Below are 26,166 nucleotides of genomic sequence, written 5' to 3' on the forward strand. Positions count from 1 at the left end.
GCTTGTTCATATGAATGGCTAGATATATATTAAAATCATTTTGACAGAAGAATTGGGCTTACCTCTATACAGTAAGTACATACACTGGCCATTCTACACTACAGTAAATGCACAGACACATGTTCAGGGCACACACTCAATGGCAACTTGAATAGGTACACCTGCTCAGCCTGCTCCTCCAAACAGCGATTCCTATGGCTGCAAGTCAATATATAAAGCTTGCAGACATGGAAAAAAAGGTTTAGCTGTTCTTCGACCAAACATTAGTAATGGGTAAGAAGCATGTTATATGTAACTTTCACTGTGGTATGATTGTTGGTGCCAGACATGTTGGTTCCGGCATCTCAGAAACAGCTGCCGACTTGGGATTTTCACACACTGCAGTCTCTCAAGTTTACAAAGAATGGTGAGATAAAAAAGACATTCAGTGAGCGGCAGTTCTGTGGGTGAAAACACCTTGTTAATGAGAGGAGCTAAGGAGGGCAGACTCATTCAAGCTAACACAAAATAACAGCTGTTTACGACAGTGGTGTGCAGAAGGGCATCTGTGAACGCATAATGAGTCGATCCTTGACGCACATGGGCTTCAGCAGCTGAAATGCCATGCCAGGTTCCACTCTTGTCAATGAGGGTGGATGAGGGTACAGTGGGTGCATGATCACCAAAATTGGACGATTGAAGATTGGAAAACGTTGCCCGGTATGACAAATCTCACTTTCTGCTTACATACAGGCTTGAAACTATGATACTCTGTTTAAACAAAGTTTTATTGGTCTGCAGTATCAGTTAACATTGTTGGCTCCACCATTGTACAGCTCTGTATGATGGAACCAAAGGTCAGAAGGAGTGAAGACACATACACAGTTGCGTTGCTATTCCTAGTAAAATTCCACCGCCCAACTTTCAATAAAAGTTTCCCAATAAAACTATAAAACTGTTATACGTTGATGATATGCTTCCCTGATGCATTGCATTTGGATATTGACAAATGTAAAAGATCATGGTTGTACACTCTGACTGAACTCAGCTACAGTCCTCCTTTAAATCCCATCATGTTGTGTGTACACGCCACAGAGGAAATGACAAAATAGACCAGAAACTTAAGCAGTGAGAATAATTGAAAAGTTACATGATCTCTGTTTTTGCAAAGCAATGATGGAAATAAAATATGCTTGCTGTAAGAGAAAACAATGAAGACTTTTTGTTGTCAAACTGCCACTGAAACTCTGATGCTAAATTACCATTTGCAACCTTTTTTGTTCACAAGTCTTTACAGCCTCCCACCTCAGGTTAGTACTATGGAAAAAGAAGGGAACACATTCTGGTAGATTTGAGGCCAACCTGGAGTTTATCACCAGTGTTTAATCATCAACCCATTGTGTTTATTTCCTTATTGCAGTCAATTCCACCTGACTGCAGGGAAGACAAGCACAGAGATAGCCCCGATTTTGCGTCACAACAACGTGCGAGGTAAGCTTTATGTAAACTTCAACGGTTTCTATTAGCTTTGTTTTGTCAAAAGTAACTCAGCATTTATTTTTTAAAACATTTTGAACATGTTTCATTTTTATATATGCATAATACTCATTTCCATTAGCAATTATTGCAGAAAGCAGGATTAAACATTCCGAAGAATAGAAAAATTTTATTGGCTGCTTTATGTTTTCTCTCACGGGGCTTCTGAATAATGTAAGAATAGACTACATGACTATAATAATAATTAATTCTGATTTTTATAATAATAGAATGAACAACGATTTAATCATTAAAGAAAATATATGCTGTTTTCCGTATGTCCATTACCTTTTGGATCACAAATTATTTTAGGAGAACAATTGTAGTTACTTCATGAATGCTCAAATCTTATAATGGATGAAAATGACCGTTCAAACAATTTGCTTTATTAGAAAAATGCTATTTAGTATTTAGCTTTCTATTGTGTGGTTTTCCTGCCATGCAGAATAAAAACAGTCACTTCCTCAAACTGCCGTTCAGGGGAAGGACTGCACAAACAAATAACTGGGACACATTAGACAATGTAAGTGACCAAGCAACTAATAAACTAAACAGATTAGTGGAGGCCTTTAAGTTATAAGATGGGATTTATCAAGGGTTTAGCAAAAATACTGACCTGGCTATCAGTCAGAATTCTGAAAAATGAACACTTAAACATAGACATGAAGGTGCTGTGTGGAAATTCTACACTTTTCCATTTCAGACATGACGCTACATCAGGAAATCAGGGTTCTCCTCACTCCTAAAATCTGTCGGTTTTTAGTAAGTAATCACAATGCTAAAGTTAGCCATCTTGGAAAACTTTTCAGCCAGTTGGGCAGCTCCCCCTGCATGCATGGCCTTCCGTATCTGCTGTCTGTTCTGGGCCCCTGGTGGTGGAATGAGCTTCCCATTGTGATCTGGACAGGGCAGCTTGCCTTCCTCTGACCCTCTTTAGCAATCCTTTCTTTTTTTAAATTTCCTTCTGAGATGATTTACAGCTGTATTTACTTTTGTTTGCAATGCCAATTATTGGTTTGTTTATTGAACTTTTCACTTATTGATTATAAATGGGCCTTCTGTGGCTTTGTCTTTAACTGAGACTTGAACTGAATTTCTCCAGTTTTGTGAGTCACTCTGGATAAAAGCATCTGCTAAACAATGTAATGTAATGCAATGTCATCAGGCCCATATGGGGGGAGGGGAGGTAGAAAGGGTCCTGCCTCACAGGGGCCCTCAAAAAATATGCTGTAATTGTACAGGGATGGGATGGCCTGGGGTGGTGGGGTGCAATGTGAGGTATTTTCATGGGACTCAAGATTCGAATGGCAATTGAGCGTTGCAACCTCTAAATTGGTAAATTGGGTTGGTCACCAACTAACTGTGACAGTCTATTTTAAAAGTATTTTCAGTTACTGCCAGTTGTAGCCACATACAGGCCTCAGCAGGGTGCACATGACGAACCATTTTATTGTAATTATTATTCTTATTATGACAGTTAGTTTTAAAAATATAAATACATGTCTTACTGTTGCGATGTCATGCCTGCCCACTTTAAATCATTTCCAGACAAAACATCTCAGCCAGAGAGGAGTGATGGCCATCACAGAGATGCAGGAGACCATAGTGCCAAACTACAACCACCTCATGGCACACCTGCCCCCCGCATACTTCTGCCCCCCGCCTCGTCCCAGAATCAAGGATTTTTTGTGCAACATCCTGTTTGGGGACCCAAATGTCCTAGGGGTAAGAATAAAGTAAAACGTCTATTTTAATTCTCAGTCAATGTCATGACAAGATAATATATTTTGGTTTGTATTTTGGGCGATTTAAGTGATGATAATGCGCCTAATTCATTTGTAGAACAGTTTCTGTCGTCTTGACCTCAGATGTTTCAATAAACACAAAGGTTAGAGCTGTTACCGTAAACAGCCAATAATTAGCCAATATACTGACAATATATACTGTAATATGCAATGAGTTACAGGAGGAAATGGCATGCCAGGGCCACCCAAAGAAGACAGGGACAAGTACAATGAAAAAATAGACATGATGGTTAACAACTGTTGTCCTTCCTTCTCTGCTTCATCATAATAAAAATCTGCATGCGATAAAGCAGATAAAAATGTAAGGAAAGAATGAAGGTTTACCTGTGCATGTACTTTATTCACAAGCACCAAGATTCTTGTCTTCTGAGAGCCTTTCAATTGGCAGTAAACATATGCTAAAATGAGAAAGTATAACCTAGAGGATTCTATTCCATATTCTAAATCTTTCTTGAAATATGTCTGTATTTTTTATTTGCACACATTTGAAATATATTGCTATTTTCACAGATATTCCTTTATATCACTTTGTCCAAAATGTCTGTGGTGACACTTTTGGACCTCTAAGGTATACCTAAAGAAGACTTTAAAATGTTGTCCACTTGGGAGTTACATTTTGGCAAGGTCTTCTTTTGGCTATGGCTATGGTTCAGTGGTGCTCTGATAAACAAAAAAGAAGCACCTCCAAAAAACAAGGTGTATACATTTATTTTTCCTGGTGGTCGCTGCAACTGTTGCTACTCATCCAGAAGCAGTCTTGGAAACGAAACAAAAAAGAGAGCTGGGAAATGTGCGTAAATGCATTGCAAAAGATCGTAACACTATCTGATGGACTAGATGGACTAATGAATAAAAGTCAATGCGTAGGCCCTCGTGAATAATTATGACATCTATCAGGAAAAAAATGCTGGAGAAATCTTTTTCATTGACCAATCATATTAGCATAAAAAAATGTTTTTTTTTTTTTGTTTTGTTTATTTTATTAATTTATTTTTGCTTGTTTTTATTTTAATCAAGGGTTTAAACACTTTCGGATGTGACTGTATATGTAAAAGTTAAAGGAGCACTAAATCTGGGGCCCCACTCTCACTGCCAATCAAACTCAAATCCCTTGTTCATCAATATGGCGTCCTCCAATATTTGGATGCCATCTATGATCTTTCAACCAGCCAGTCCCCAAAACCATTCTCCCCAAGGCCTGAACCGGGCCTTTTTATAAGGCCCAATCATTAGATAACTGACTGAAGCCATAGTGATTGGAATTTATCACAACGCTGGCTATGCCTGTGAGTCGGGCCTATGCTGCCCCCTGGTGGCCAGCACTCAAATTCCCTTCCTGGCACCGCACCATCATTCACTCAGAGGTTTAACCATTCTCTTTTCCACAGATGATACACATCATGACCAGCTTGGCTACAGCTGCCCTCGGTATCATTGCAACCTTGAAATTTAAGAGTATGTGGGACTGCACGACAAATATGAGCCCCAGCACCTATACAGTTACCTCTGGAATAGCAATTTGGGGTCCAGTAATTGTAAGTACAGCGATTGCAGTGCCTCATTTCACGTCCCATAATTTAAGCAGCATGTCTGCTGTGGATTGTCTATGTTTGCACCCTCTGACTTAAGTATGATGCTTAGCCTGGTGATGCTCCATGACCCCAACACTCAGCAGGGCCAATGATTTAAGGACATGTAATATGTATGCCACTGATGGACTCATTTTGCAATAAATATGCCACAATGTACTTTTCTTTCTGGTCTTCTGTGGAAGTGCAACATATTAAAAACCCAAATCACAAAACTAATGTTTAAATTCCAAATGTTTGTCAAATTTAAGCTACATTTACTGTTCCAAAACAAACTGAGCTAAGCTAAGGGTGTTTTTCTTAAATGGCACCCTTTAATACACATTTTTATTTCTAATGTACTAATGTACTGGTGGAATCATATGTCTTTAATCTAATTTCTGAAATGAAGAATGAACATTTCATTTAAATATTCAATTGGCAGAACAAGATCTATATACAGTATTTATTAGAAATATGTATGGCATAAACAGGGATTCACGTAAGAAAATATAAATAAATACATATATTTAATTAGAAAAGTGCCCAATTTTGTATTTTTATGATGCCTTCTATTTAGGTCTGAATGCATTCACCAGATAGAATTTCAACAAAATAAAATTTCCACAGGAAATTTCTGCTGAATGCAAATATTGTCTGCTTTGCAGCATGTGGGCACAGGTATCATCTCTATCATGACATACAGAGGCATTAACGGTGATTTGGTGAGTTTGTGTGTCTTTGTGTGTCACAGTTTTTCCCAAGACTTTGACTTGGCAATATTTGTAAGACTAAGACAAAAAAAATTAAATGATAAAATTGTATAGTTGTAATTTTTAAAATAACTGTTGATGCATAGTTAGACTTCAATCAGACATACAACCACATCTGATAGTTTTGTGAGGTTAGGGATAGTGACTATGGGCAGAAATTAGTGCCAACAATCTGAATTGTCTCAGATGTGTACTGTAGAAAATGTAAACTGAGCTGTGAGAGCACTTAAATTTGAATTATTCGAAACTTGAAATTAAAAGTGAAAATAGAATGCAATGAAGACAGTATTCAAATTCAAATTATTTCATTCAATTTCAAATAGTAAAATACAAATTCAAGTTATGCAATTCCAATTCAATTTATAAATACAATAATTCAGTTTTAGCTTTGCTAATTCAAATTACTGCTATTCAATTCAAATTCAATTTCTGCCTATACATGACTCTCGTGAAAGGTATTTCAATGCATTTTTCTCTTTAAAGGTGACCGGTGCTGTTTATATGAATATCTTCAGCTGTCTCATAGCAGCCACTGCTGTTGTCCTTCTCACTGTGGAGTTAATGTGGACTATTGAAGTCCCATGTAATGAAAATCAGCTGGTGAGTTGTCCAATACTTTGATACTGTATTTGACTTTTTGTGAAATATTTCACAAGGCCATTTTCTATTCTTCCCTTAAAAACCACCTCAAGAATGTCCAGTAGAGATGAAAACCTGCCCCATGGTGGAGATATGGGGTAGTGCCAGGGTGGGACTTCAGCTTGTCCCTTATTTATATTATTATATTAATTTAAAATTCCAGTTTCCTTTTTGGGGGTGGGGGTGGAGATTGGGGGCGCAGTTGTACCCAGTTTATTGTAATTGTTTTTAATCAGGGGAGAAAATAGTGCTAAGTGTTTTTTTTCACAGGATGAGGTGCACGGGATACAAGGAGCACTATTTTTTTTCTACATCGTGGAGTTCAGTGTCTCTGTACTGGTAAGACCAGCATTTATGCATATTTATTATTTCATTCAAAGGTTGTGGCTTAAAAGGACATTTAATGGTAAACAACCCACTTAAATTGTAACTTGGCCCACTCTTGTGGTTTCTTCTGTTGGTATAGAGATAAATAGAGATAGATCTACTATAAATAGATATACTATAAAGGGTGACATGTCTGCTGAACTTTAAAGACATTTCCATTATTCAATTGAATACTGCAAACAAGCCTTCTATATTAATATCTGTTTTCAATAGTCAAAACACAAAAAGGGTTTTTGATACAGTTCGAATCTAATTATTAGTGATTTTCATAGTTATCTTTTGTTTATAGACTCAAATTAAGTAATGTCATATTTGTTAGTTCAGATAGATTATACATACCGTATTCTACAGACTTAATGCTAATGATGTATTATTACACTGAAATGAGAGAATGACTGCATTATTTGCCCAGAATCTGTCCCTCTTCCTGTTTCTAATTTCCTGTTCCAGTGTGCCATGGTCATCAAGCAAAGAGCCCAGAGCACTTCAGACCCTCCACTCGACCCACCTCTGTATGTTAATGAGCCAGTAGCCGGTCCTTATTTGCCCATCTCTCTGCCCACGCAAGGGATCTACACGACGATCATGCCTGCAGCTCCGCCTCCAGAGTACACCCCCTGAAGTTTTGGCATGTCAGTGAGCTCTGCTCAGGGCCTGGAAACTGGGTTTTTGGGGCAGCGCAGGCTCCACGGTCCAAACCCAGCACCTGGTGCTCTCTGGCCTGCAGCCTTCCTGAAGCCTCAGATTTCCTTTCCCTTCCAAAAACTCCAGCTCTGCGACCACGCAGAGAACATCTCTGTCTAATATTCACATTGAATTTGTTCTTTTATTTTTGTACCACAGATGAATTGACTCATGCTTCACAGTCTGACTGCTGTACCTCCACTTGCCCCGCTGTTAAATCTCTCCCCTTTGTTTGTTAAGATGAGGTGTGCAGAGCAACTGTAGTGTCAGTTAAATACAGTACAATGCATAATTCTATCCCATTGATATGCAAATAAATCTTAAACTTGGATGTAAGCCATAGACACCTGAGGAGAACAAAATTAGATCATCCTCATGAAAATGCAGTGCATCAAAAATACCCTCCTTACCTCCACCTCAGCAGTTTTCAACAGCAGGTTAATTCATTTATACTGGTAATTATTAATATTTACAAGAAAACCACCATTTGCATTGGAATAATCCCGTGTTCAGCAGATGCGGTGATTATACGGCTCACCTTGAGATGGTTTTGTTTCAATGTCCACGCTAGCCTCGCTTCGGCGGGGGTCAGGGGGCTCGGCACTTTTCAGGGCGCGTCGTATTAGGCAGGGGCGAGCCAGGCTCCAACACTGATGGAATTTCAGATGGAAGTTTTAAAAGGATGCGGACACCGGAGACACAACCGTTCCCTCAGAACTGGCCGTTCAAGGAAAAGCACAGGCATCCTTCGCTCCGCCACTAGACGCTTTGACGTGCCCGTGCGATATTTTTTTTAAAAGGCGTTGAAAAGCCGTTGCTCGGTGGCCGAATTTGCATATTGATAGATGTATGATTTAAATGATCTTGTGGTAAATTGATTTGTCGCCTTGTGCCATGTGTACAAACTGGAGGTAATAACCGGGGAAGGGAAGGCTTATTCCCCATCTGCATATTCCTGCTGATTATTGCTCCCACATTCTGTTGCTCAGTCACAGTTTGATTCGATGCACAATTGCTTTCTCTAGCAATACTTTTTCATCAGGGCAATGGAAAAGAATCTCAAAGCTCAAAGGCAATAGAGGGGATGGGATGCAAATAACTGTTACACAACACCTCAGTGAGCACTACTGTGTCCCAGACTGCTCTGCTTCATGCTCTCCCCTGTACTCGGATTTCAGTCATTCATGTACAGTTATGAATTATGCCCACTTGCTCACTACTGATCTGGGACCAGTATAGAGAAATGAAACTATGTGGAACGTTGTTCAGTGAAGGATGTAATGTAGTTTTATGTAATGTAATGGTCATATTTTTCTGTATAATTTGAAAAATGGATTTAAAAAAGGAATAGGGTCAGTGATGTTGTTAATGAAAATTGTTTTTTTTTTTTTTTGTGGAACCTCTTTATTGGGCAAAATTGGACACTTTCCCAGTCTCCTGTGAAAAAAAAAAATCAACATGCAGATGTTTGGTCATAAAAGAGTTTTTATTGACATCAAATGTCACTCACACAACACAAAGTTGTTTCCTCAGGTCTCCCAGCGCCGTGTGTGGACACTCGAAATGCGAACCTCCTGTGTAGTGCACAATATACCGGGAAACAAACGGCACATTAACGTTGCGTGGCAGCAGCAAAATAATGTGTCTCAAGAGACCAGTCCGCAGGGTCCCTCAGAGTATTCTTCTCTCAGTGCACTGGCCTGCCTAGTGGCCTTTGGCACTCATTATATGGGCCATTGATACAGTCAATTGGTCCATTCCTGTAATCCAGGGTCTTGCCCTCCGACAGATCAGAACACCTGAAGCCTGTCGAGCAAGACATCTTTGTGAATGGATGAGAGTGCGCGCTTTGCTTGGCTCCCCATTGCAATTAAAGCAAGACTACTGTGGACCTGCATAATGCAACCTCTCAGACTCTCACCCGACTTTATTTCACATTCAAACAAACAATTTGTATCAGATTAAAAACAAAGGAAGCATGTACCCGTTCAACAATGCGTATTTCCATTTAGATTATTATCGGTTAGAGCATGAGCCCCTCGTGAAAAATGGCGATGTGGTCTGTGGTAGGGTCAAGTTCTGCAGAAAAAATAAGCTTGTTCCATGTTATAAAAACAATGTATTAGCTGACAGCTCAGTCCGGACACAATTGCTGTTCTACTCCAGACTGCTGCATGCTTTGGACATTGTATAGTTCTCTTTCTTGCTCTTTTCGCTGATATTTAAAATTTGTGGTTTCAAATATTAACGTAGGCAGGTAAGGGTGTTTGAACACACAGACGTTCAATATAAACACGTTTTGCTGAGTTGAGGTTATGGCATTTCTGTTGAGCGGAGGAATGTAACATTTTTACCTCATAACGTTGATTTGCAGTACCTATTTTAAGCATCAGGGATAAACCCCATATTAATACTGACCTTTGAGTACTGTTCCTTGTTCCTTGTTGAGTACTGTTCATAGAATGACTCATTTTTCATTCAAAATGGCTGCATACTAAGGCTGTCAAATAAAGACCAAACCCTAAATTTTAGTTGCATATGAACACTAACTGACACAATTAATCTGATTCTGAGTTCTGGACATTTTAGCATAAAGAGTAATTAGCCTGAATTGTGGGCACATGCAAGTACAATGTGACCTCAGACACACTAGGCTGATTTTATTTTATTTTTTTTGGTTATGGCTTAAAATAAACACCACAAATATCTCATTACCAAGATGCTGCTTGTATAATGATACTGATCCTGTTTCTTTCAGTTTTTGATACTTGTATTAACGCATATCCTGTCATATAGAACAGATGTGTCAAAAAGCAATTGAAAGGAGGGTGATGTCACTAGCACACAAAATTGTTTCCTATTTACAATTATTAGCTTATTGACATGTTATCTGTGCAGCAAAAAATAAATACACACAAATACAGAAATTTAGAAAAAACTAAGGGTGAATATAGACTTTTTTTAGGCATTTAGCAGATACTCTTATCATGTGCAATGTATACAGCTTACAATCTGTTACATATAATCCATTTATACAGCTGTAAATGTACAGAAACCATTCAGGCGCTGCCTAGACTTGCATATCTTTTGCAAGACAGCTGAGCGCAAATCACATTGCAGTCAATGTTTTTTTCTTTTTCTTTTCTTAAGTCAAATGTAAGGACAAATGGTGATTTAATCCAGCCCTAAAATGAACATTTAGCCAGCAGGAATTTATATAGTTAATAACTTGATTTATGAGGTGACATCACAAGCACGGCAATCAAAACCAGCAGATGCAAACAACTACGTGGCACACTGGCAGAGCGCCTATTTTAATTTCAAATCGGGACAAGTGACATAGGGAAGTGATAAACAGCCAATCTTTCTCACCGGTTTTTTCTTCATCGTTTCAGGAAGTTGAAATATAAATTGTCAATGTTTTGCCAGATCAGGAGTTCATCGTGTGGAAGCATAAAGGTTGTAGGCAGTAAAAATGAGAATTGAGGCATACATCGAGAGGGAAAGACAAATGTGGGATATATAGGTTGAAGGACTGAGTGTTGACAACATTGGCAGAAAAAAAATGTAGTTAAACAAAATAATCAGATATGTATGCGGCATGGTGGGGCCCAGCTAAGGACAAAAAGCTATGAGAACAAGCGTACACAGAAGCCTTTCCTAAGTGTGCCAAATGCGAGATGAAAAAGTACAGCAAATGCTGTGTAAAGTTATTGTTGTTAACACACCAGAGACTGGTCATGCCCTTGGACTAAGGGCAACAAGAAGTATCTTTGTTGGTAATCGTTTGGGAAATAAGCCAAAGACCATTTGCCATCGTATGATTCACTGCTTGATGTAATTGGGCAGTAGTGGCTCTGAAAAAGCATGTTCGCAGTTGTAAAAACTGCACTACCTCATACATTTTATCAGGTCCACAAAAGCAGCTGTCTTGCTGTTAGGCCATCTAAGGATTCACAATGCACAAGTTTCTTATTAGCTTGATTGTTGTAATCACAGTGTTCCACAGAGCAAAATAAGTCATGCTAATGTTTTCCAAATACCAACACTGACATGTAAGATATCTATTTCCTGTTCCCCAACATACCCATTTTTGTGATATCACATGGCCCAAAACTCCTTATTGATTTATAATGAAGATTTACATGTTTAGCTACTCTTTTTCCACCTCTCATGGAACCTAAGTTGATCAGAGAACATTCTAAAGCACTTCTTCCCTTCGGGTTTTGATCTGAACCATCTACACCACTAAAAACTTTTTGGCATTTATTTAATATTGACAATAAGTTGGCATGACCAACTCTGCTGTTATGAAATCAAACAATAGCTTTCACCTTCTGGGACTGCTCCTATGGGAAACCATCCAGATGTTTGGACGCGTCAACACTTCATGCCTACAGGTGAATGGCAAATGTGTGTTTTTGTCTTTGGTCATGGTTAATAGGGGTTTGTTAAATGTAATGATGTTTCAGACAGATACTTGAGCTTTTTAAATCAATCTTTCTCTAGCAAACATTCATTCAGTAACTGCAAACTGTAAACATAGGCACTGGTCTCAAGGGAGACGGAAACATGACTGACCCCACTCATCAGCAGCCAGACTGATATGTCAAATGTGGTGTACAGTCATTTACAGTCGATATTTCTACTCCTCCGTTACTTTCTCGCATGGTCCCGCTGAGATTGATGATCTCTTTTTCAAGAGAGGCCTGGTAAACAATTCTTTGTAATATCTTTAAAAATATTTGCTTTCTAATTCCACTCAAACATAAAGCTAAATATCAACATTAAAACCTATGATTGCTCCACAATTGTATTACAATCCATTTCAAACAACAAAATATAGGCAAAATCACAATGAACATTGCTATTTTGTAACAGGCATAGAAAAATATCCTTTGTTTGTTCTAAATATCTAATACATGTAGTTAAACCACCAGAATTGAACACTATATTTTGTTGCACTTTATATTTCAAGACAGAAATATTTCAAACAGAAGCTCAAATTTGTAAAATAGACGCAAATGTCCTATTGTAAGCTTGAAAACATCGTTGTTACAACAACATGTAAGAGTAGACATTATAAATGTCTGAAGACTTTCCTGCTCACAACCTAGCATGTTAACACTGTAGGTTTTTTTTTTCTAACTGTACAACCTCACAAGAAAATGTATTACACTGTAAACTGCCGTTGCATTTAGTGCCGCATCTCAGTTCTATATGTTGATAACCAGCAGATGTTCTCCGGTGGCCTCTGGCAAATTATAAAAGAGCACCTCACACCCACCACATGAAAGTAATTGACTTAGTAAAGCAGTACAGCATATTGCACACATCTTATATATACGATGTCTTATATAAAACACTAATATTTTCATTGAATAAATACACTATTTACATTTTATTTGTGCAGCTCCTTGGCACAAATGTGCATTGATTTGGGAAAGTCTGTCGTAGTCTTTAAATTAGCATTTAGACATTTATTTTTTTGTCATTTATTTTTTAATTTATGCATTTTGCTGGAGTTTCTTTGGAATTTAGAGTCACAGAAATTGCACTTCAGTCAAATATGTTAATATGTTCATAAAAAGATCTCTCCTATGGTATGACTTTATCTTCGATTAGATTACCTTTATGGGTACATAATAAAGCAGTGAATTGCAATAATAGAATGCTATGGGTAGGTCAAATGTGTGGTGGCTTGAATAACTATGATGTGTATGGGTGAAGTATACTTGAATTTAATAAAATAACTATCAATAATGAATTATTTCTTGTGAACTACACTATATATAGTATATATAATAATTGTACATATAATATAATAATTGTCCTTCAATTGATAGTAAAAGGTGTTCATTGGTAATTTGTCCTAATAGGAGATTTTTGTAGTTTGTTGTACCTCAGTGGTAACCAACCCTGTTTCTGGAGATCCTCCACCCTGTTGGTTTTTATTTCAACCCTAATTTGGCGCACCTGATACTACTAACTGTTGAATGAGGTGTGCATTCTTAGGGTTGGAGGGAAAACCTTTCAGACGGTAGATCTCCAAGAGCAGGGTCGATTAGCAATGTTGTACCTCATCTGAAATGAAAAACATTACAGCTGCTGTGTTAACATACATACGTCTAAAAACATTTTTTTCATCATGATAATCCTAGTGATATCAGATTTGAGAACATGCATGTCCTAATTTCTGTTATGCCCACATCATATGAGGGATCTATTTTTTTCTAATCCAGTCGCAAAATTTTTAATTTGTCCTTTAAACATGAACTGTATATAACTAAATCCTCATCTAAAATACACTGAAAAGAAATATTAATAGAACATCAGCATTCAAACCAACTACATGATTAATGAGATTTTCCAGCTCTGCACTGCACTAAAAAAGGAAACAACCAAGCAAACTAGGTCACCCAAACCAAAATAAGCAAAGCATCCATATTCAATACATATTAGGCATGCCTTCTCTGGAGAGGAGAAATTAAATGGCATTGAAGAAAGGTTAAGGATGGAAAAAGTGGTTCCTAATTATTTGTAATGGAAGGAAAATTGACCTTATCGTTTGCTATTTCTATTCCCACTGGCAACACGCCACCCACCTCCCCAGCCTTCAACCCCTGTCGCCTGCATGTCTTAGTCCCCAGTAAACTCAATCACCTTCTCTGCCAGGATCTCCTGGAACGTGGAAAGCTGCTTCATTTGCTCCGTTTGCATGGAGTGCCTCCTCATCAGCTTCTTCTTCAGCTTGAAATCATGGCCCCGCTTGGGGGACGTGGGGGCCACAGGCACCAGGATCTTGTGGCCGGAGTGCACCGGGGATGTGGGTTTGCCATTGGCCCGGATGTCGGGGATGGGTCGCTGGGGGTTCACGTTGAGCGGGGGCAGGAAACCGGGCCTCGTCTGGGAAATGTGATCCAGGAGGAGGGTGCCAGACCCCCTTCTTTCCAGCAGCCCTGGAGGCCGACGCCGCATGGTAATGGGCGACACAGAGTTTGGGATACTTTCCAAGGACTCCCGTGAGGAACTGGTCAGCAGGGAGAGAGGGGAGGCGTTGTACTTGCGACGCTCCACTGAAATCCGGCCTGAGTCTGGAGACCCCGGTATGGACTCAGGACACAGGTGCGTCTCAGACTCATAGTGGTCCATTCGAGTCAGTTTGGGGTGGGCTAAGGGACGGACGGTCACAGCGGCCGGGGCTGCATTCTCCTGAGTTTCAGGTGCAGTGTTCCTGCGGTACAGTATCTGGTGCTGTTGCACTTTGTCAGCCCATGAGGAACCACAGAGGGCCGCACAGTCCTCAGAGCAGGAGCGGTCGATGAGTTTGGGTGAGCAGGGGTCGTGTGTCTCGATGCTGTGCCTGCGGGACAGGAGGGGCCTGCCGGGGCCCGAGATGGACAGGCCATTCATGTCCAAGACCACCTTGTCCTCCTCCTGCAGGTCGCCATCCCCCCTGTCCTGTGGAGCGCCGCTCAGCACAGAGGGGGCCACCAGTCCCCAGGGCTCCGAGTTGAGCCGTTTGAGGAGCTTGCGAGGGGGAGCTCGTTTCTCCCCAGGAGGACGGGCAGAGGGCAGAGGTAAGGCAGAGGTGAGCGCAAAGCGAAAAATTCCTTCCTCTTCCTCCTTTTCACCTGCTGGGGAGGAGGAGGTGCGGATCTCCACCTCCGAGGGTGACATGCATGCGACAGGGGAAACTTTGTCAACCACCCCTGGGGACGGGGGAGAGTTGAGGTACTGTTTAGTCTTTTTGGTACCCGAAGGAGACGTGTCAGTGGTGATTATGATGACCTCCTTGCCTTTGGCCTTGCAGGCATCTAGCAGGACCTGCAGTGTGTCCCGGTCGCCCTTGTTGATGGCATGAACCAGTGCGGAAGACCCAGAGTAGTCCTTGAGGCTGGGGTCTGCTCCATTCTCCAGGAGCAGGGACACCACTTCTTTGCCAGCTTGCTCGGCACAGGCATGCATCAAGGCTGTCCGGCCGGACTTGTCCGGGATGTTGGGGTCTGCCCCTTTCTCCAGAAGATAACGAACCATCTTTTGCCGACTCTGGGGGTCCTCGTAACTGGCCAGACAGGCAGCGGAAATGGGCGTCTCCCCTCGTTCATTGCCCTCGTTAATGTAGGCACCTCCTTCCAGCAGTAGGCGGGCCAGCCGAAGCTTGCCCTGGAAGACCGCTTTGAGGAGGGCGTTGCCCTCTGTATGCAGGGTCCCACTGTCCCCCATGGTGCCTCCTCCGCTCTGTTGCCTAGTCAGGCCCTTCTTCGGTTAGTATTGCCTAGACATCCTAAGGGAAATTTGAACAACCTGAAATAAGATACAGGAGAGACTATATAAATCATGGAAGTAAAATAACTTATTTATAATGCACTAAATCATGCAATTATGTACTAAAACTCCTTATTAGGGTTATATATAGAGCAATGCACACTCTTCCCATCCTATCGACTTCAAAATTCAACCAATAAACGTTCTTGAGGTCCAATGAGAGCACACTTTTACTACTCACTTCTTAATTCATAGGCGCAGTGTTAAAAAGTACTGATAATAAAGCTTCAGAAAATGAATTGGGAAAGCTGAACATACTTTTCACCAAATTATAATGCCTTTAAATATAATTCCCAACGTATCGCTGATAGTCATTTTAAGTTGTATAAAATAAATGGCAAGAACACAAAGCCTATTTGGTAGTAAACCTTTGGGACAGACTCTGTAATTGCTTTGGATGCAATGTTTTGGGGGAATGATCCAAGGCTCACCCATCTCATATATATATATATATATATATATATATATATATACGTAGTACAGTGTACGTGTGCAATGCCTTTCTTACCACAACACTGTATCTCCATAAGTTATTCATAAGCAGGTTTGCAGGTTATTCTCTTCAGGGGCTGATCTTAAAGTCAAGTCAAATGATGTCATATTTGAGAATAACATTTTACATAATGACATCCATCTTAAAGCATTGCCACTGCTTTGTAATGATTTGTACATATCTTAAGAAATGTTAATAAATGCATTGTTCACAGGCTTTTAAAGTATCTACAGGGTGTATAAAATGTAACTGCCCAATGTATCCATTGGTTCTTAGTCAGGCCAAAAGGATTTGTTATGCAGTGTGAGCAGAGGTGAAAGGATGTAGCCTGCAGCCATCCATCATCCATTATGAGTCACTTTTTAGGGTCAGAGGTTAACAAAGAAAGCAAATTAGTGTGTGTGTGTGTTGGCCAGCATTTTAGCCATGGAATTTTTTAAATCTTTCCCTTGGGATTTTAATCAGATAAATTAAAGCAGCTAACAAACCAACAAGTAAATAAAGATTTTAAATATATTTCCATTCAGCATAGTTCTAATCTTGATGTTATGTGGTGTCAGGTGCTGTACATAAACAAAATTAGCTATTGTGTCATTTTAAGTACAAATTGTAACTATTTATTTTGTTAAGAGTCTGTGTCACATTCTTCAGAAGCACAAATCTTCAGTGGATCCAAAGAATTTGCTATTCTGAAATACATTTTGGGAACTGGCGCATGATAGACATATTCCTTTACTCTGCTCAAAGGACCCATTTGAATGTTTCTACAGTATGTAAGGAGGTAACTGTGTGAAGACTAAATTGATGTGACATAAACGATTTGTGAAATGCCTTTTCTTCTCTATCGGGAAAGTTCTTTGCAATGCCCTTTGATACAATTGAGCCCCATGGTGTGACACTGACTATACTATTCACAACGTTAAGCTTAAATTATACATTATGCACAAATCCCAGCATTTTTTCTTGTTTCTTCACCATGCGCAGAATTATAGATTCATCACTATGAAATGCATTGTGAAAAAGACTTTTCATAGCTTGAATTGGTTTTAGCTCCTTCAAGACATTGTGTTGCCTATTATGTCCATGTAAAATTTATATACTTTGAAGAAAAAAATGTTTTTAATTGTTTGAAGAACAATCATGTTTGTACCCAACTAGTGATGGACTGCCAAATGAAGCTGAAAACTTGAAATCGCAGTCGTCTCCATGACACGTTGTGAGATCTGTCAGGATATTACGATGCTGAGAAGAACAGACTGTGCTCAAACAAGTGAGCTGACAAAATCCATGCAAAAGCCCAGGTAAAACCATCAGCCTCACCAACCACTGCCATGATGGACCATGATGGACTTCTGGACCAAGGACAGTGAGCAGCTGTCCTGCAGCTGTCATTCATAAGATTTTCAGCGTTAAACTGACAAAAGGAGACTTTAAAGGGATAGTTTGGAATTTTATACTTTTATAGCTGTATTTATTCGACACATCCATGGTGTTGTCAATCAACAGAGAACATTTTCACATCAGTTGAATCGTAGCGGACATGCAGCGCCTGCTAGTCAGCCGCGGGTTATGGACGTGAATGGAGGCAACCCTCATGCAGCTCCAAAACCACTTAAACATACTTTACAGTGCACCTTCAGTGAACAGCAGTCTATAGTCACAATTTTGAGCCGTTATTTCATTATTTTTATCATTTGTATCATATGTATATCATGTGTATGGCTGACATAAATACATGTCATTTGACTTCAAAATGATGAAACAATGGCATATTTATAATGTAATTATTGACTGCTGAGGGATTCTGTTCGCTGAAGGTGCACTGTGGAGTATGTCTAAGGTTGAAGGTTTCCCCTGTTCACTTCCATTATAACTTGCAGATTACTGACAGGAGCTACATGATGATGTGAAGGCTGGACTGACATGAAAATGTCCTCTATCAATCAACACCAAAAAGGCAGAACGAACCCTTTAAAAATTCGTTTTTTTTTTCCATACATTCTATTTATGCAGCTGGATATATTTACTGAAGCTATTCAGGTCAAGTACCTTGGGTACAACAGCAGCACCCCAGCTAGGAACTGAACCCACCATCTTTGAGTTACAAGACCAGTTCCCAAACCAAAATGCTGCACTGCCATCCCATGCATCTATCCAATGGGAGCGCAGCTGCCCAGCATTCCCTGGTCAGCTGGGCCTGCACAGAAAGGTGTGGGCCCCGAAGAATGGGCAGTAGGCCAAACTGCGCACAGCCGGGGGGCACATCAGGGTCTCTCCTAGTAATGCTCTGCCATTTCATAACATGAAAGCTTCAGAGAGGAACTGCCCGAACTCCTGCCACCTGTGGCTGTCTGTAAACGTCAAACGCACCTCTCCAGAAGGCTGGCTCCCTTCATTTCCAGTTGTTCTCTCGGACTCAAGCCCCCTCTGGTGACCAAGGTCGCTGCTTTGCATTTAATGCCCCCCTTCCGAGAGTGTACAGAGCTTCCCTCTTTGATTTCTTGCCTTTTATGGAAGCGGAATGAATGGAGCCGCTGGTCCATTTTTATTGTAGCACACTGTGTTCTCTCACCCGCCTTATGCATCCCCCATACAGCACAACGGACATATAGACCCTGTCAGCTAACAACCAATGCTAAATTACTTATACTTTAAAAAAGAACAGCATTAATAGTCCGCCTTCCTTTCATATTTGTTGGATTTATTCTGAAAAGGCAAAAAGCGGAGTGAAACAGACAGAAAAGGGATCACAGTAGCGAAGGTGCCATGGAGAGGGAATCGAACCCCTGCCTGCATGTGGCTTGAGAGTTGCCCACCCTGCCGACTGTGCCACATGGCGTGCCCATCAGTTCATACACTACATTTGTATTTTTCCCAAACATGAAAATGTTGCCTAAGCAACTAAACTATATAGTATAGTCCGTTATATATACAGTATATATAATATGTAATATAGTCTGTAGGTAATCAGAGCACTAACTTAGTTAGGAAAATGGCGAGCATTATTGGGCTGAATTGCCTGTTCTCGTCATTATATTATGTTATGTTATATATATATATATATATATATATATATATATATACAGCCTGAATCAGAGGCTTCAGGATGCGTCTGAGGACCATCCCATCAATCAAAATGTGACAAGAGCAGCATGACCCAGCTGCTCATCCTGGAGGGGTGACATGAAACAAGGAAGGCATTTCCATAACAGCAAAGGCACCACCAGCCCAGCCTTATTCAGATGGACAGGACAATTAAAATACTGCCCCAGGAATCCCAGGAATTCAGCTGAGATGGATTTAAAATTGAATTTTCCCCTCAAGTCACCAGTCACATTTTCAGTGGAAACATCAGTTACAGCTACCTGTCAGAGAAGAGTCCATTAATGGGTACTGAGGGGTCCAGTGGCTGGATGGGGTCAGGGGAAAGAAAAAGGAATAAGAATCAGATTTTAGCTAAATTGCATGTGATCATTTTTCTCTCTCAGGTCTAAATTTGTAAAATAGCCACCATCATATCCCCCCCAAGCTCACTGAATGCACCACATATCACCATGGCGCTCAGCTGCTGTTCTTAATGGGATTTATGGCACTGAACTCCCTCGTCAACTGTTGAGCAGAGGGGCAGAGACAGTGACAGAATTTAATTAGTGCAGATGAGCAATGACAGTGATGTCAGAGGACAGAGGATAGTGTCACAACAGGAAGAGGAGCCCCAGGTGTCAGAATTCTTATGATTCACCATAATATTAACCCACAGTTAAATGGATGCCTGAACAGCATGGTAACCTGCAGTAAGACCTTTAACAAAGGTTGTCGTAGACCGCTGAAATTCTGTCCTCCAGTTGTACTTATAATATATGCGTTCACGCAGTGTGTACTGCAGTTCTGTTTTCAGGGCTGAAATAATGCTACAGTGAATGACACACCGTTCTTTTCTTGCCTAGACAGCTTTGTAAGTCATTTGGAATGAAAGCATCTGACAACCTAGTAGCAATAATAAGAATACTGTTACCAAGGCACTGGCATATAGTGCCTTTTATAAACGTACTGAAATCATTTAGGCATTTCCTGATGAATTACTTTATTATTAGCCATTGTCCAGTTCCTCCCTTTGCCACTTGATGGCAATGAATAGAGTAACGTCACTGTTTCTGTGAGCGATATAATTTAAACACTAAAAAGCCTCTATGTGGCAAAGACTTGCAGGCAAGCATGTGTCCATGAGGCAGCAGCCCACGGTGCAGTGTGGGTATCTCATGTCTAACACTCGCCGCCTACAGCACAGCACAGCACAGCACAGACTCAGGTTCCCTCATTAGTGATTCTCTGTGATTCTGCACCGCAAGATCAGCCCCCAGTGAGCAAGACTGCACATTCCATGCATACTGATGCTCCTGAGACAACAGAAATATTCTCAAGCAGTACAGCAAAGCTGTGCATGCTTTGTCTTTTAAAAATATATATTTTATGTTTGTTTGTTTTGTCTGTTTGCCTCCTGTGCTGGAAATAAAAGGAGGGAGAGTCATCCTCAGTTTTTTTTTTTTTTTTGACATGTGCTCTGAAGCATGAGTCATCACCGGCCAGACGGACCAGGACACATGCGCAGGGCCTAGCACTGTGGTTCCGTTTGGATCGCAGGGTCCCAGAAACATCCCACTGTGCCTCATGGCCTGACCAAATCACTGCTGACATCCTGGTATGGAGATGAGGTAGAACCATGTGAGCAGTGGCCTGGTGGGGCTGGGGGCACATTTCCCTCTGAGTGTTGTGTGACAGAGAATGACAGTAGGCATAGAGAAATGAGGGAAAGGGAGAGCTGGGACAAGAAACCATAGGTAGCAAAGTACAGTCCAACAAATGTGTGGTCTTGTATGTAGTATGAGAACAGCTTGTGGACCTGCAGAGCTGAAATTCTGAGGTATAACATTAAAGGGCACAAAATAACAGTATGTATCTGTAAAATGTATCCTTTTCATTTAACCGTAAAGCAATGTAACATGTGTTTAAGTGCGTGTAATTTGAGTTGTAACTGGACTCAAATATGTCCTTTAATGAACCACACACAGCACCAGAAAATTAATTTAGCTGGTACCAAACAAAATTGTATTATTTTCTACTTTATCCATCCATAAAGCATACATCCCTGAGTACAGTTTCAATAGGAACCAAGTGATCAGACTGGGAATATGCAGTATTGATGAATATCCAATGGTCAAAGAACTGGAGCTCAAAACTATGTTTTAATCACCTTGCACGAACTTCAGTACATCTTGTTTCACCACATAAGGGCTTTGGAAGTTGCATTTGTTTGAATCGTCTAATTCTTAAGAATGCCTGCTTTTCTTGGTACTTTAGAAGAGTAATAATTCTTCTAAGGTTACAATTCACTAATGACCCCCCACAATCCCCAATGAGTAAATAAAAAATAGGGAATTGACTGATACAATCTCGCTGTCTTCTCTCTCTCTCACTCTCAACCTGAATTCTCCTTACGACAGAAAAAAATCCTTGTTCATTTGTTGTTCCTTCTGTCACATTGGATACTTATGGAGGTATAAATCTGACAGCTCCAAGAACATAATCGTTTTCACTCAGCCAGTCATTCTCTGTCCAGGGTCTTACAGCACACAAGGCTGCAATACACATCTCCCTTGGCAGTCACTGACCTCCAAGGGGTTCTATGTCTGAGCCTGAGGGTTTTCTCTTCACCTTTAATGGATTTGTGACATCAATGTATAGATTCATAAAGACTTTCATAGATTCTCACATGGAACATGTTACGGCCTATTGGAACCTTATTGGTCTCTCATCCATTTCATTAAAGCTCAAAAGTTCTCTTTTACCCCAGAATCTATTCTCTTGGTCTACTCACTCTCCTCATCCACCTCCACCCCCCATTCAGATACAACTACGATGTGAAAGTCCAAAGCCAATGCTTACGGCCACCTTATTGGGCGAGTAGTGAGTGATGGTAGTGTTAGAAATTAAGTCACCCTTCCGAACCTGCAGTCACTGGCCTGCTGCATGGAATATTAGATATTAGACGATGATATGCATATGCATCAGCTCTCCGAGGCCCTGGATCCCCAGCTGAGACAGCCGCGTGCATCCGCAGCATTGCCGGCTCGCAATCACGCCAAACTGAGGTCGACCCCCTCCGCCGCTGCAATCTCAGACGATTGTTCCACTGATTGCCAATCTCCCCCTGCCACCGGGGGCGAACGATGCCTCATCGGATTATGCCGACCAGCAAGGCGGCCTTTTCAACAGGCCTAATCACAGCCGGCTCGGACAGTTCCTTTCTCCGGCTATATTACCGATATTAAGAAATTGCTGGGTTATGGAGGAGGATGGGATTTGCCAGAATTCTGCTCTGAGTCAGCATATGGAAGGATGACAGGAGCTGACAGGCCAATTTACTCCTTCCCCGCATTCATGTCATTGTTTCATTTAAGAATTATTGTGGGCTCTCTAAGGTTATGTTCAAGAAGCAAACGGGGAAGAAACCATGCTCCATTTTACCATCTGTTTATGGTATTATAATGCTTGTACTGTATTTCACATTGTCTGACTATTTTTTTTTATTACATGTACTCACAAAGTGCATGTTTTTCCACTTCTGAAAATTGCAATGAGTGCCTGTGTGTGTATTGTATATTACTGCCACTTAATTCTCATACACAATCATCATTAAATATGCACAAATCTCAAATCCTCCTTCTTGGCCTCCTGGGACGATGTTAGTAATTAAGCTACACATGCTGAGCTAATGGTATAGAGTCAAGAAAGAGACTATGGGTGTAAAAACTATTGTGAAATGATGGGTCTCTACAAATAAAACAACCATGTGAATGTAATGTAGCCTGTGTATGATATTTACTTTATTAGTACCATGTCAAGTTGGTACAGTGATTGATATTTTCCCACTATACTCGAGCATCACATGATTAGAACAATTGACTTACATGTAATTATAAAACTGGGGTCAAGATCAATGTGATTTAGCCTTAATCGCCACAGTTTAATTGTTAACAGTTAATTATTTTATATGCAATGGGGCTGCACAGATTTTAATATCACAAATGTAAACTTGTTTATGGTGCATGAAGCAATGTTAAACTGACATTTAATTTCATATGAGCAAAAATATCAATAAAATAAATAAATAAATCATGCCACAGTACTATTAAAATAGTTGTGTGCAATAAAATTCACAACGGGACAGTGCAAGGAACATATTCATCTTTCAGTTATCAAGCCATTAAGTTTTTTTGATATTGCAGTGATTACCAACGTCAGGACATTATATTGGCTGTCAGTTATGAAAACTATTAATATAATATAATATAATATAATATAATATAATATAATATAAGTCTGGTGCTATAAAATTATTGGTTAAAATACTTTGGCCCTTCGGAGGTTGCAATGTTCATAAACATTTGGATTTAAATTGATAGGCAACCCATAAATCAGTGTACTATTATTTCAGTCAGTTGTTTTTAATGGTTACAAATGGTATAGAGTACCAAACGAGGCCTGGCGTAGGTTGTCCCTGACTGGCTCCACTTCGCTTTCAGATAAAGCCAATTGCACCCGTCCATTACTAGGGTATTTTTAGCATTTAAAAAGTCCTCTTTTCAATATAAAGTATTATTTCAAAATACAATACTATCGCCTACTGAAGAAACATGTAATCATTTATTTAGTGGTGGTAAGCCACAACATTGAAGCTCAAAATAACAGGCTACTTTAACTGATCTGCGCGATGTTAATCAAGCAAAACAGTCACATTCAAGCAAGTTCGAAAACAGTATTTGCAAACGAATCCACTTATATTTAAATTTCAAAATATATTCGCTGTCCATGGTACTGACACGGCGTTACAACGCAGACGGAGACGTCTGGTTGGCATTGCAGAATTCACCAAAAGTGATGGGTCAGATTTTGAATTAATGGCCAGTGGCAAAAGCCAACATATTGCCACATAGCTTAAGAAATTAGGACATGTTCCTAAGCTACCTCTTTCGGTTGCTGAACCTATAGACGTTTACATTAATACGCGTTTAATGTGTGAAAACATGCCCTATCATAAATAATAATAATAATAATAATAATAATAATAATAATAATATTTGCAGTCAACTTAGTAAGACACTGTAAAGCCCAGTTCCAAACCACTTTAGAAACTAGTCTCCTTACGCCTTAGCTGTTCGAACCATATTATCTTTCTGGGGTAAACCATGCCTTCAATCTTACAATACTTGCCTCTGTCTGTTGCGAAACAATTAGGCTAACTGCGCATTATCATATTCTGACCCATGGATGTCAAAAAAGTTATTTTATGTGTGTGTGTGTGTGTGTGTGCGCGCGCGCGCGTGCGTGTGCGTGTGTGTTTTGTGAGTGTGTATATACAGTAGACTGCAATTCGAGTATATAAGGTTCTTATAAACAATGTCTGCCAATTGGAATTATAACGGCTTATTGTGTGATGATCCATTGATCCTCAGAAATATTGGCGTTCACGCATCATACCTGCATTCTTCCTTGTGTGACCGCCTCCCTCGTAATATTCCATAATCAAGCGATTTTGGCTGTCTGAACCGTATATATAGTAGCCCAGAGGACTGCAATGGATACAGTGCACTCTGCCCAAGACAATTCACCAACGAGCCTACTTGATTTTAAATTGGTTTATGCAAATAATGCACATCAGTCCGATAGCACTAGCAAGATGGACAATATTTGGTATAACGGCATATTAATTTATTATTATTTTAGACCTCAGTATTTTGGACAACCACATATCACGATTTATTACGATGCAACATTGACCTATTGCCAGGGTGTAAGAAGGCATACGAAGAAGCTATCAGAAGTCCCATTTATTTATTGCAGTAATCTTTATAATATGACTGAAATTGGTCACCATTTAAGAGATGCCTAGAGTCGTCTACAGCAGGTTCACTAAATAATGGGGAGGCATCCGTTGCTGTGCTGAGTGTGATTAGAAGTGCTTTCTAGGCGAAACGTAGCATAGATATCTCCAGAAGCTCATTGACCATGCCGTTACAATCATACGGTGCTATATGCGTGATTTTCTCTCAAAGTTCTTGAAAGAAATCAGCATCATGGCTTGTCAGAACATTGAACTACTGAACATTGGTTTTTATGGTGAGACTTGTGCACAAGGTTTTCCATTTGAAGAGGCTATTTTTCCATTTTCACTTAGGAGGAGGCTGTATTATATACTGAGACCAGATACAAATTACCAATATTGCATATCAATAGTCTGCTAACGTACCAATGCCCTTACTAGTAAAAGAAAAGAAACTTAAAACAACTTGTAGCTAACAATATGTTACAGATAACACTCGTCGTTGCGATTTCTTATTACATAACAGTATCTTAAAATAGCGTGGTTAAATATGATGCCTTACCTGGTATGTGATGCGATTATTTATATGGGTTCCATGGACTGGCTTCTTTCCCCCCTAAGCCCAGCTGTACTCAGTCAAGTACTCCGCAGCTATTCCTATTTGACAGTGTTCTGCATTTAGCTTGCCTTCCCCCTCCCCCATATCCCTCTAGCGATCGCGAGTTTAGGGTAAGACGAGTAGCGTCGCTGCGGGGGTGTGGAGTGGGTAGCTTGGTGGGAAAGAGAAGTAGCCTAACGCGCTCCCACTCAGTACCGAAGATACGAAGGAACGCTGAATTTTTAATGTGGCCAGGCTTGAATCTGTGGAATGAGGCAGAGTGAGGGGTAGCGTGTGTGTGTGTGTGTGTGTGTGTGTGTGTGTACATGTGTGTGCGTGTTGTTTTTGTGTGTGTGCGTGCGTGCGTGCGTGCGTATTTAGACAAGACATTCGTTAAAACTCGTTGTAACTAAATTGCAATTCTAAGAGAATATGCCGACCGCAAGATACCATTGGTGACTAAAAATAGATTTGCTTCACAAGCAACGTGTTCAC

General features: G+C 40.2%; 2 protein-coding genes across 5 annotated transcripts; one reads left to right on the forward strand and one right to left on the reverse strand.

Annotated features, from left to right (window-relative positions):
- The first annotated feature begins 1,215 nt into the window (after window positions 1–1,215).
- LOC135264036 (uncharacterized) lies at window positions 1,216–8,834 on the forward strand. 3 transcript variants are annotated; one of them, XM_064352620.1, is made up of 9 exons: window positions 1,216–1,470; window positions 1,961–2,038; window positions 2,219–2,277; window positions 3,064–3,240; window positions 4,709–4,855; window positions 5,557–5,613; window positions 6,145–6,261; window positions 6,571–6,639; window positions 7,138–8,834. In XM_064352620.1, the coding sequence occupies exons 3-9, from the start codon at window positions 2,221–2,223 to the stop codon at window positions 7,306–7,308; spliced, it is 795 nt and encodes a 264-aa protein (XP_064208690.1). In that variant the 5' UTR covers window positions 1,216–1,470; window positions 1,961–2,038; window positions 2,219–2,220; the 3' UTR covers window positions 7,309–8,834. The 3 variants fall into 3 exon arrangements, with proteins under 3 accessions (XP_064208690.1, XP_064208700.1, XP_064208710.1); XM_064352630.1 differs by lacking the exon at window positions 2,219–2,277 and having other exon boundaries at window positions 1,334–1,470; XM_064352640.1 differs by lacking the exons at window positions 1,961–2,038; window positions 2,219–2,277 and having other exon boundaries at window positions 1,365–1,470.
- A 4,016-nt stretch (window positions 8,835–12,850) lies between these two features.
- On the reverse strand, window positions 12,851–26,115 carry LOC135264024 (ankyrin repeat domain-containing protein 34A). Of its 2 annotated transcripts, none has more exons than XM_064352607.1 (2): window positions 25,636–26,115; window positions 12,851–15,658 (listed from the first exon to the last, which is right to left on the reverse strand). In XM_064352607.1, exon 2 carries the CDS (start codon window positions 15,595–15,597, stop codon window positions 14,011–14,013), a length of 1,587 nt encoding a protein of 528 aa, XP_064208677.1. In that variant the 5' UTR covers window positions 15,598–15,658; window positions 25,636–26,115; the 3' UTR covers window positions 12,851–14,010. The 2 variants fall into 2 exon arrangements, with proteins under 2 accessions (XP_064208677.1, XP_064208668.1); XM_064352598.1 differs by having other exon boundaries at window positions 12,851–15,678; window positions 25,636–26,113.
- Window positions 26,116–26,166: the final 51 nt, after the last annotated feature.

Source organism: Anguilla rostrata, chromosome 1 (genome assembly GCF_018555375.3).
Source record: "Anguilla rostrata isolate EN2019 chromosome 1, ASM1855537v3, whole genome shotgun sequence".
Taxonomy (NCBI): domain Eukaryota; kingdom Metazoa; phylum Chordata; class Actinopteri; order Anguilliformes; family Anguillidae; genus Anguilla; species Anguilla rostrata.

Excerpts from the sequence above, each read along its gene's own strand:
- LOC135264024 (XM_064352607.1), bottom strand. The coding sequence starts at position 15,597 with ATGGGGGACAGTGGGACCCTGCATACAGAGGGCAACGCCCTCCTCAAA.
- LOC135264036 (XM_064352620.1), top strand. The coding sequence starts at position 2,221 with ATGACGCTACATCAGGAAATCAGGGTTCTCCTCACTCCTAAAATCTGT. Across the intron at positions 4,856-5,556 it reads CAATTTGGGGTCCAGTAATT|CATGTGGGCACAGGTATCAT; the intron begins GTAAGTACAGCG and ends TCTGCTTTGCAG. Across the intron at positions 5,614-6,144 it reads GAGGCATTAACGGTGATTTG|GTGACCGGTGCTGTTTATAT; the intron begins GTGAGTTTGTGT and ends TTCTCTTTAAAG.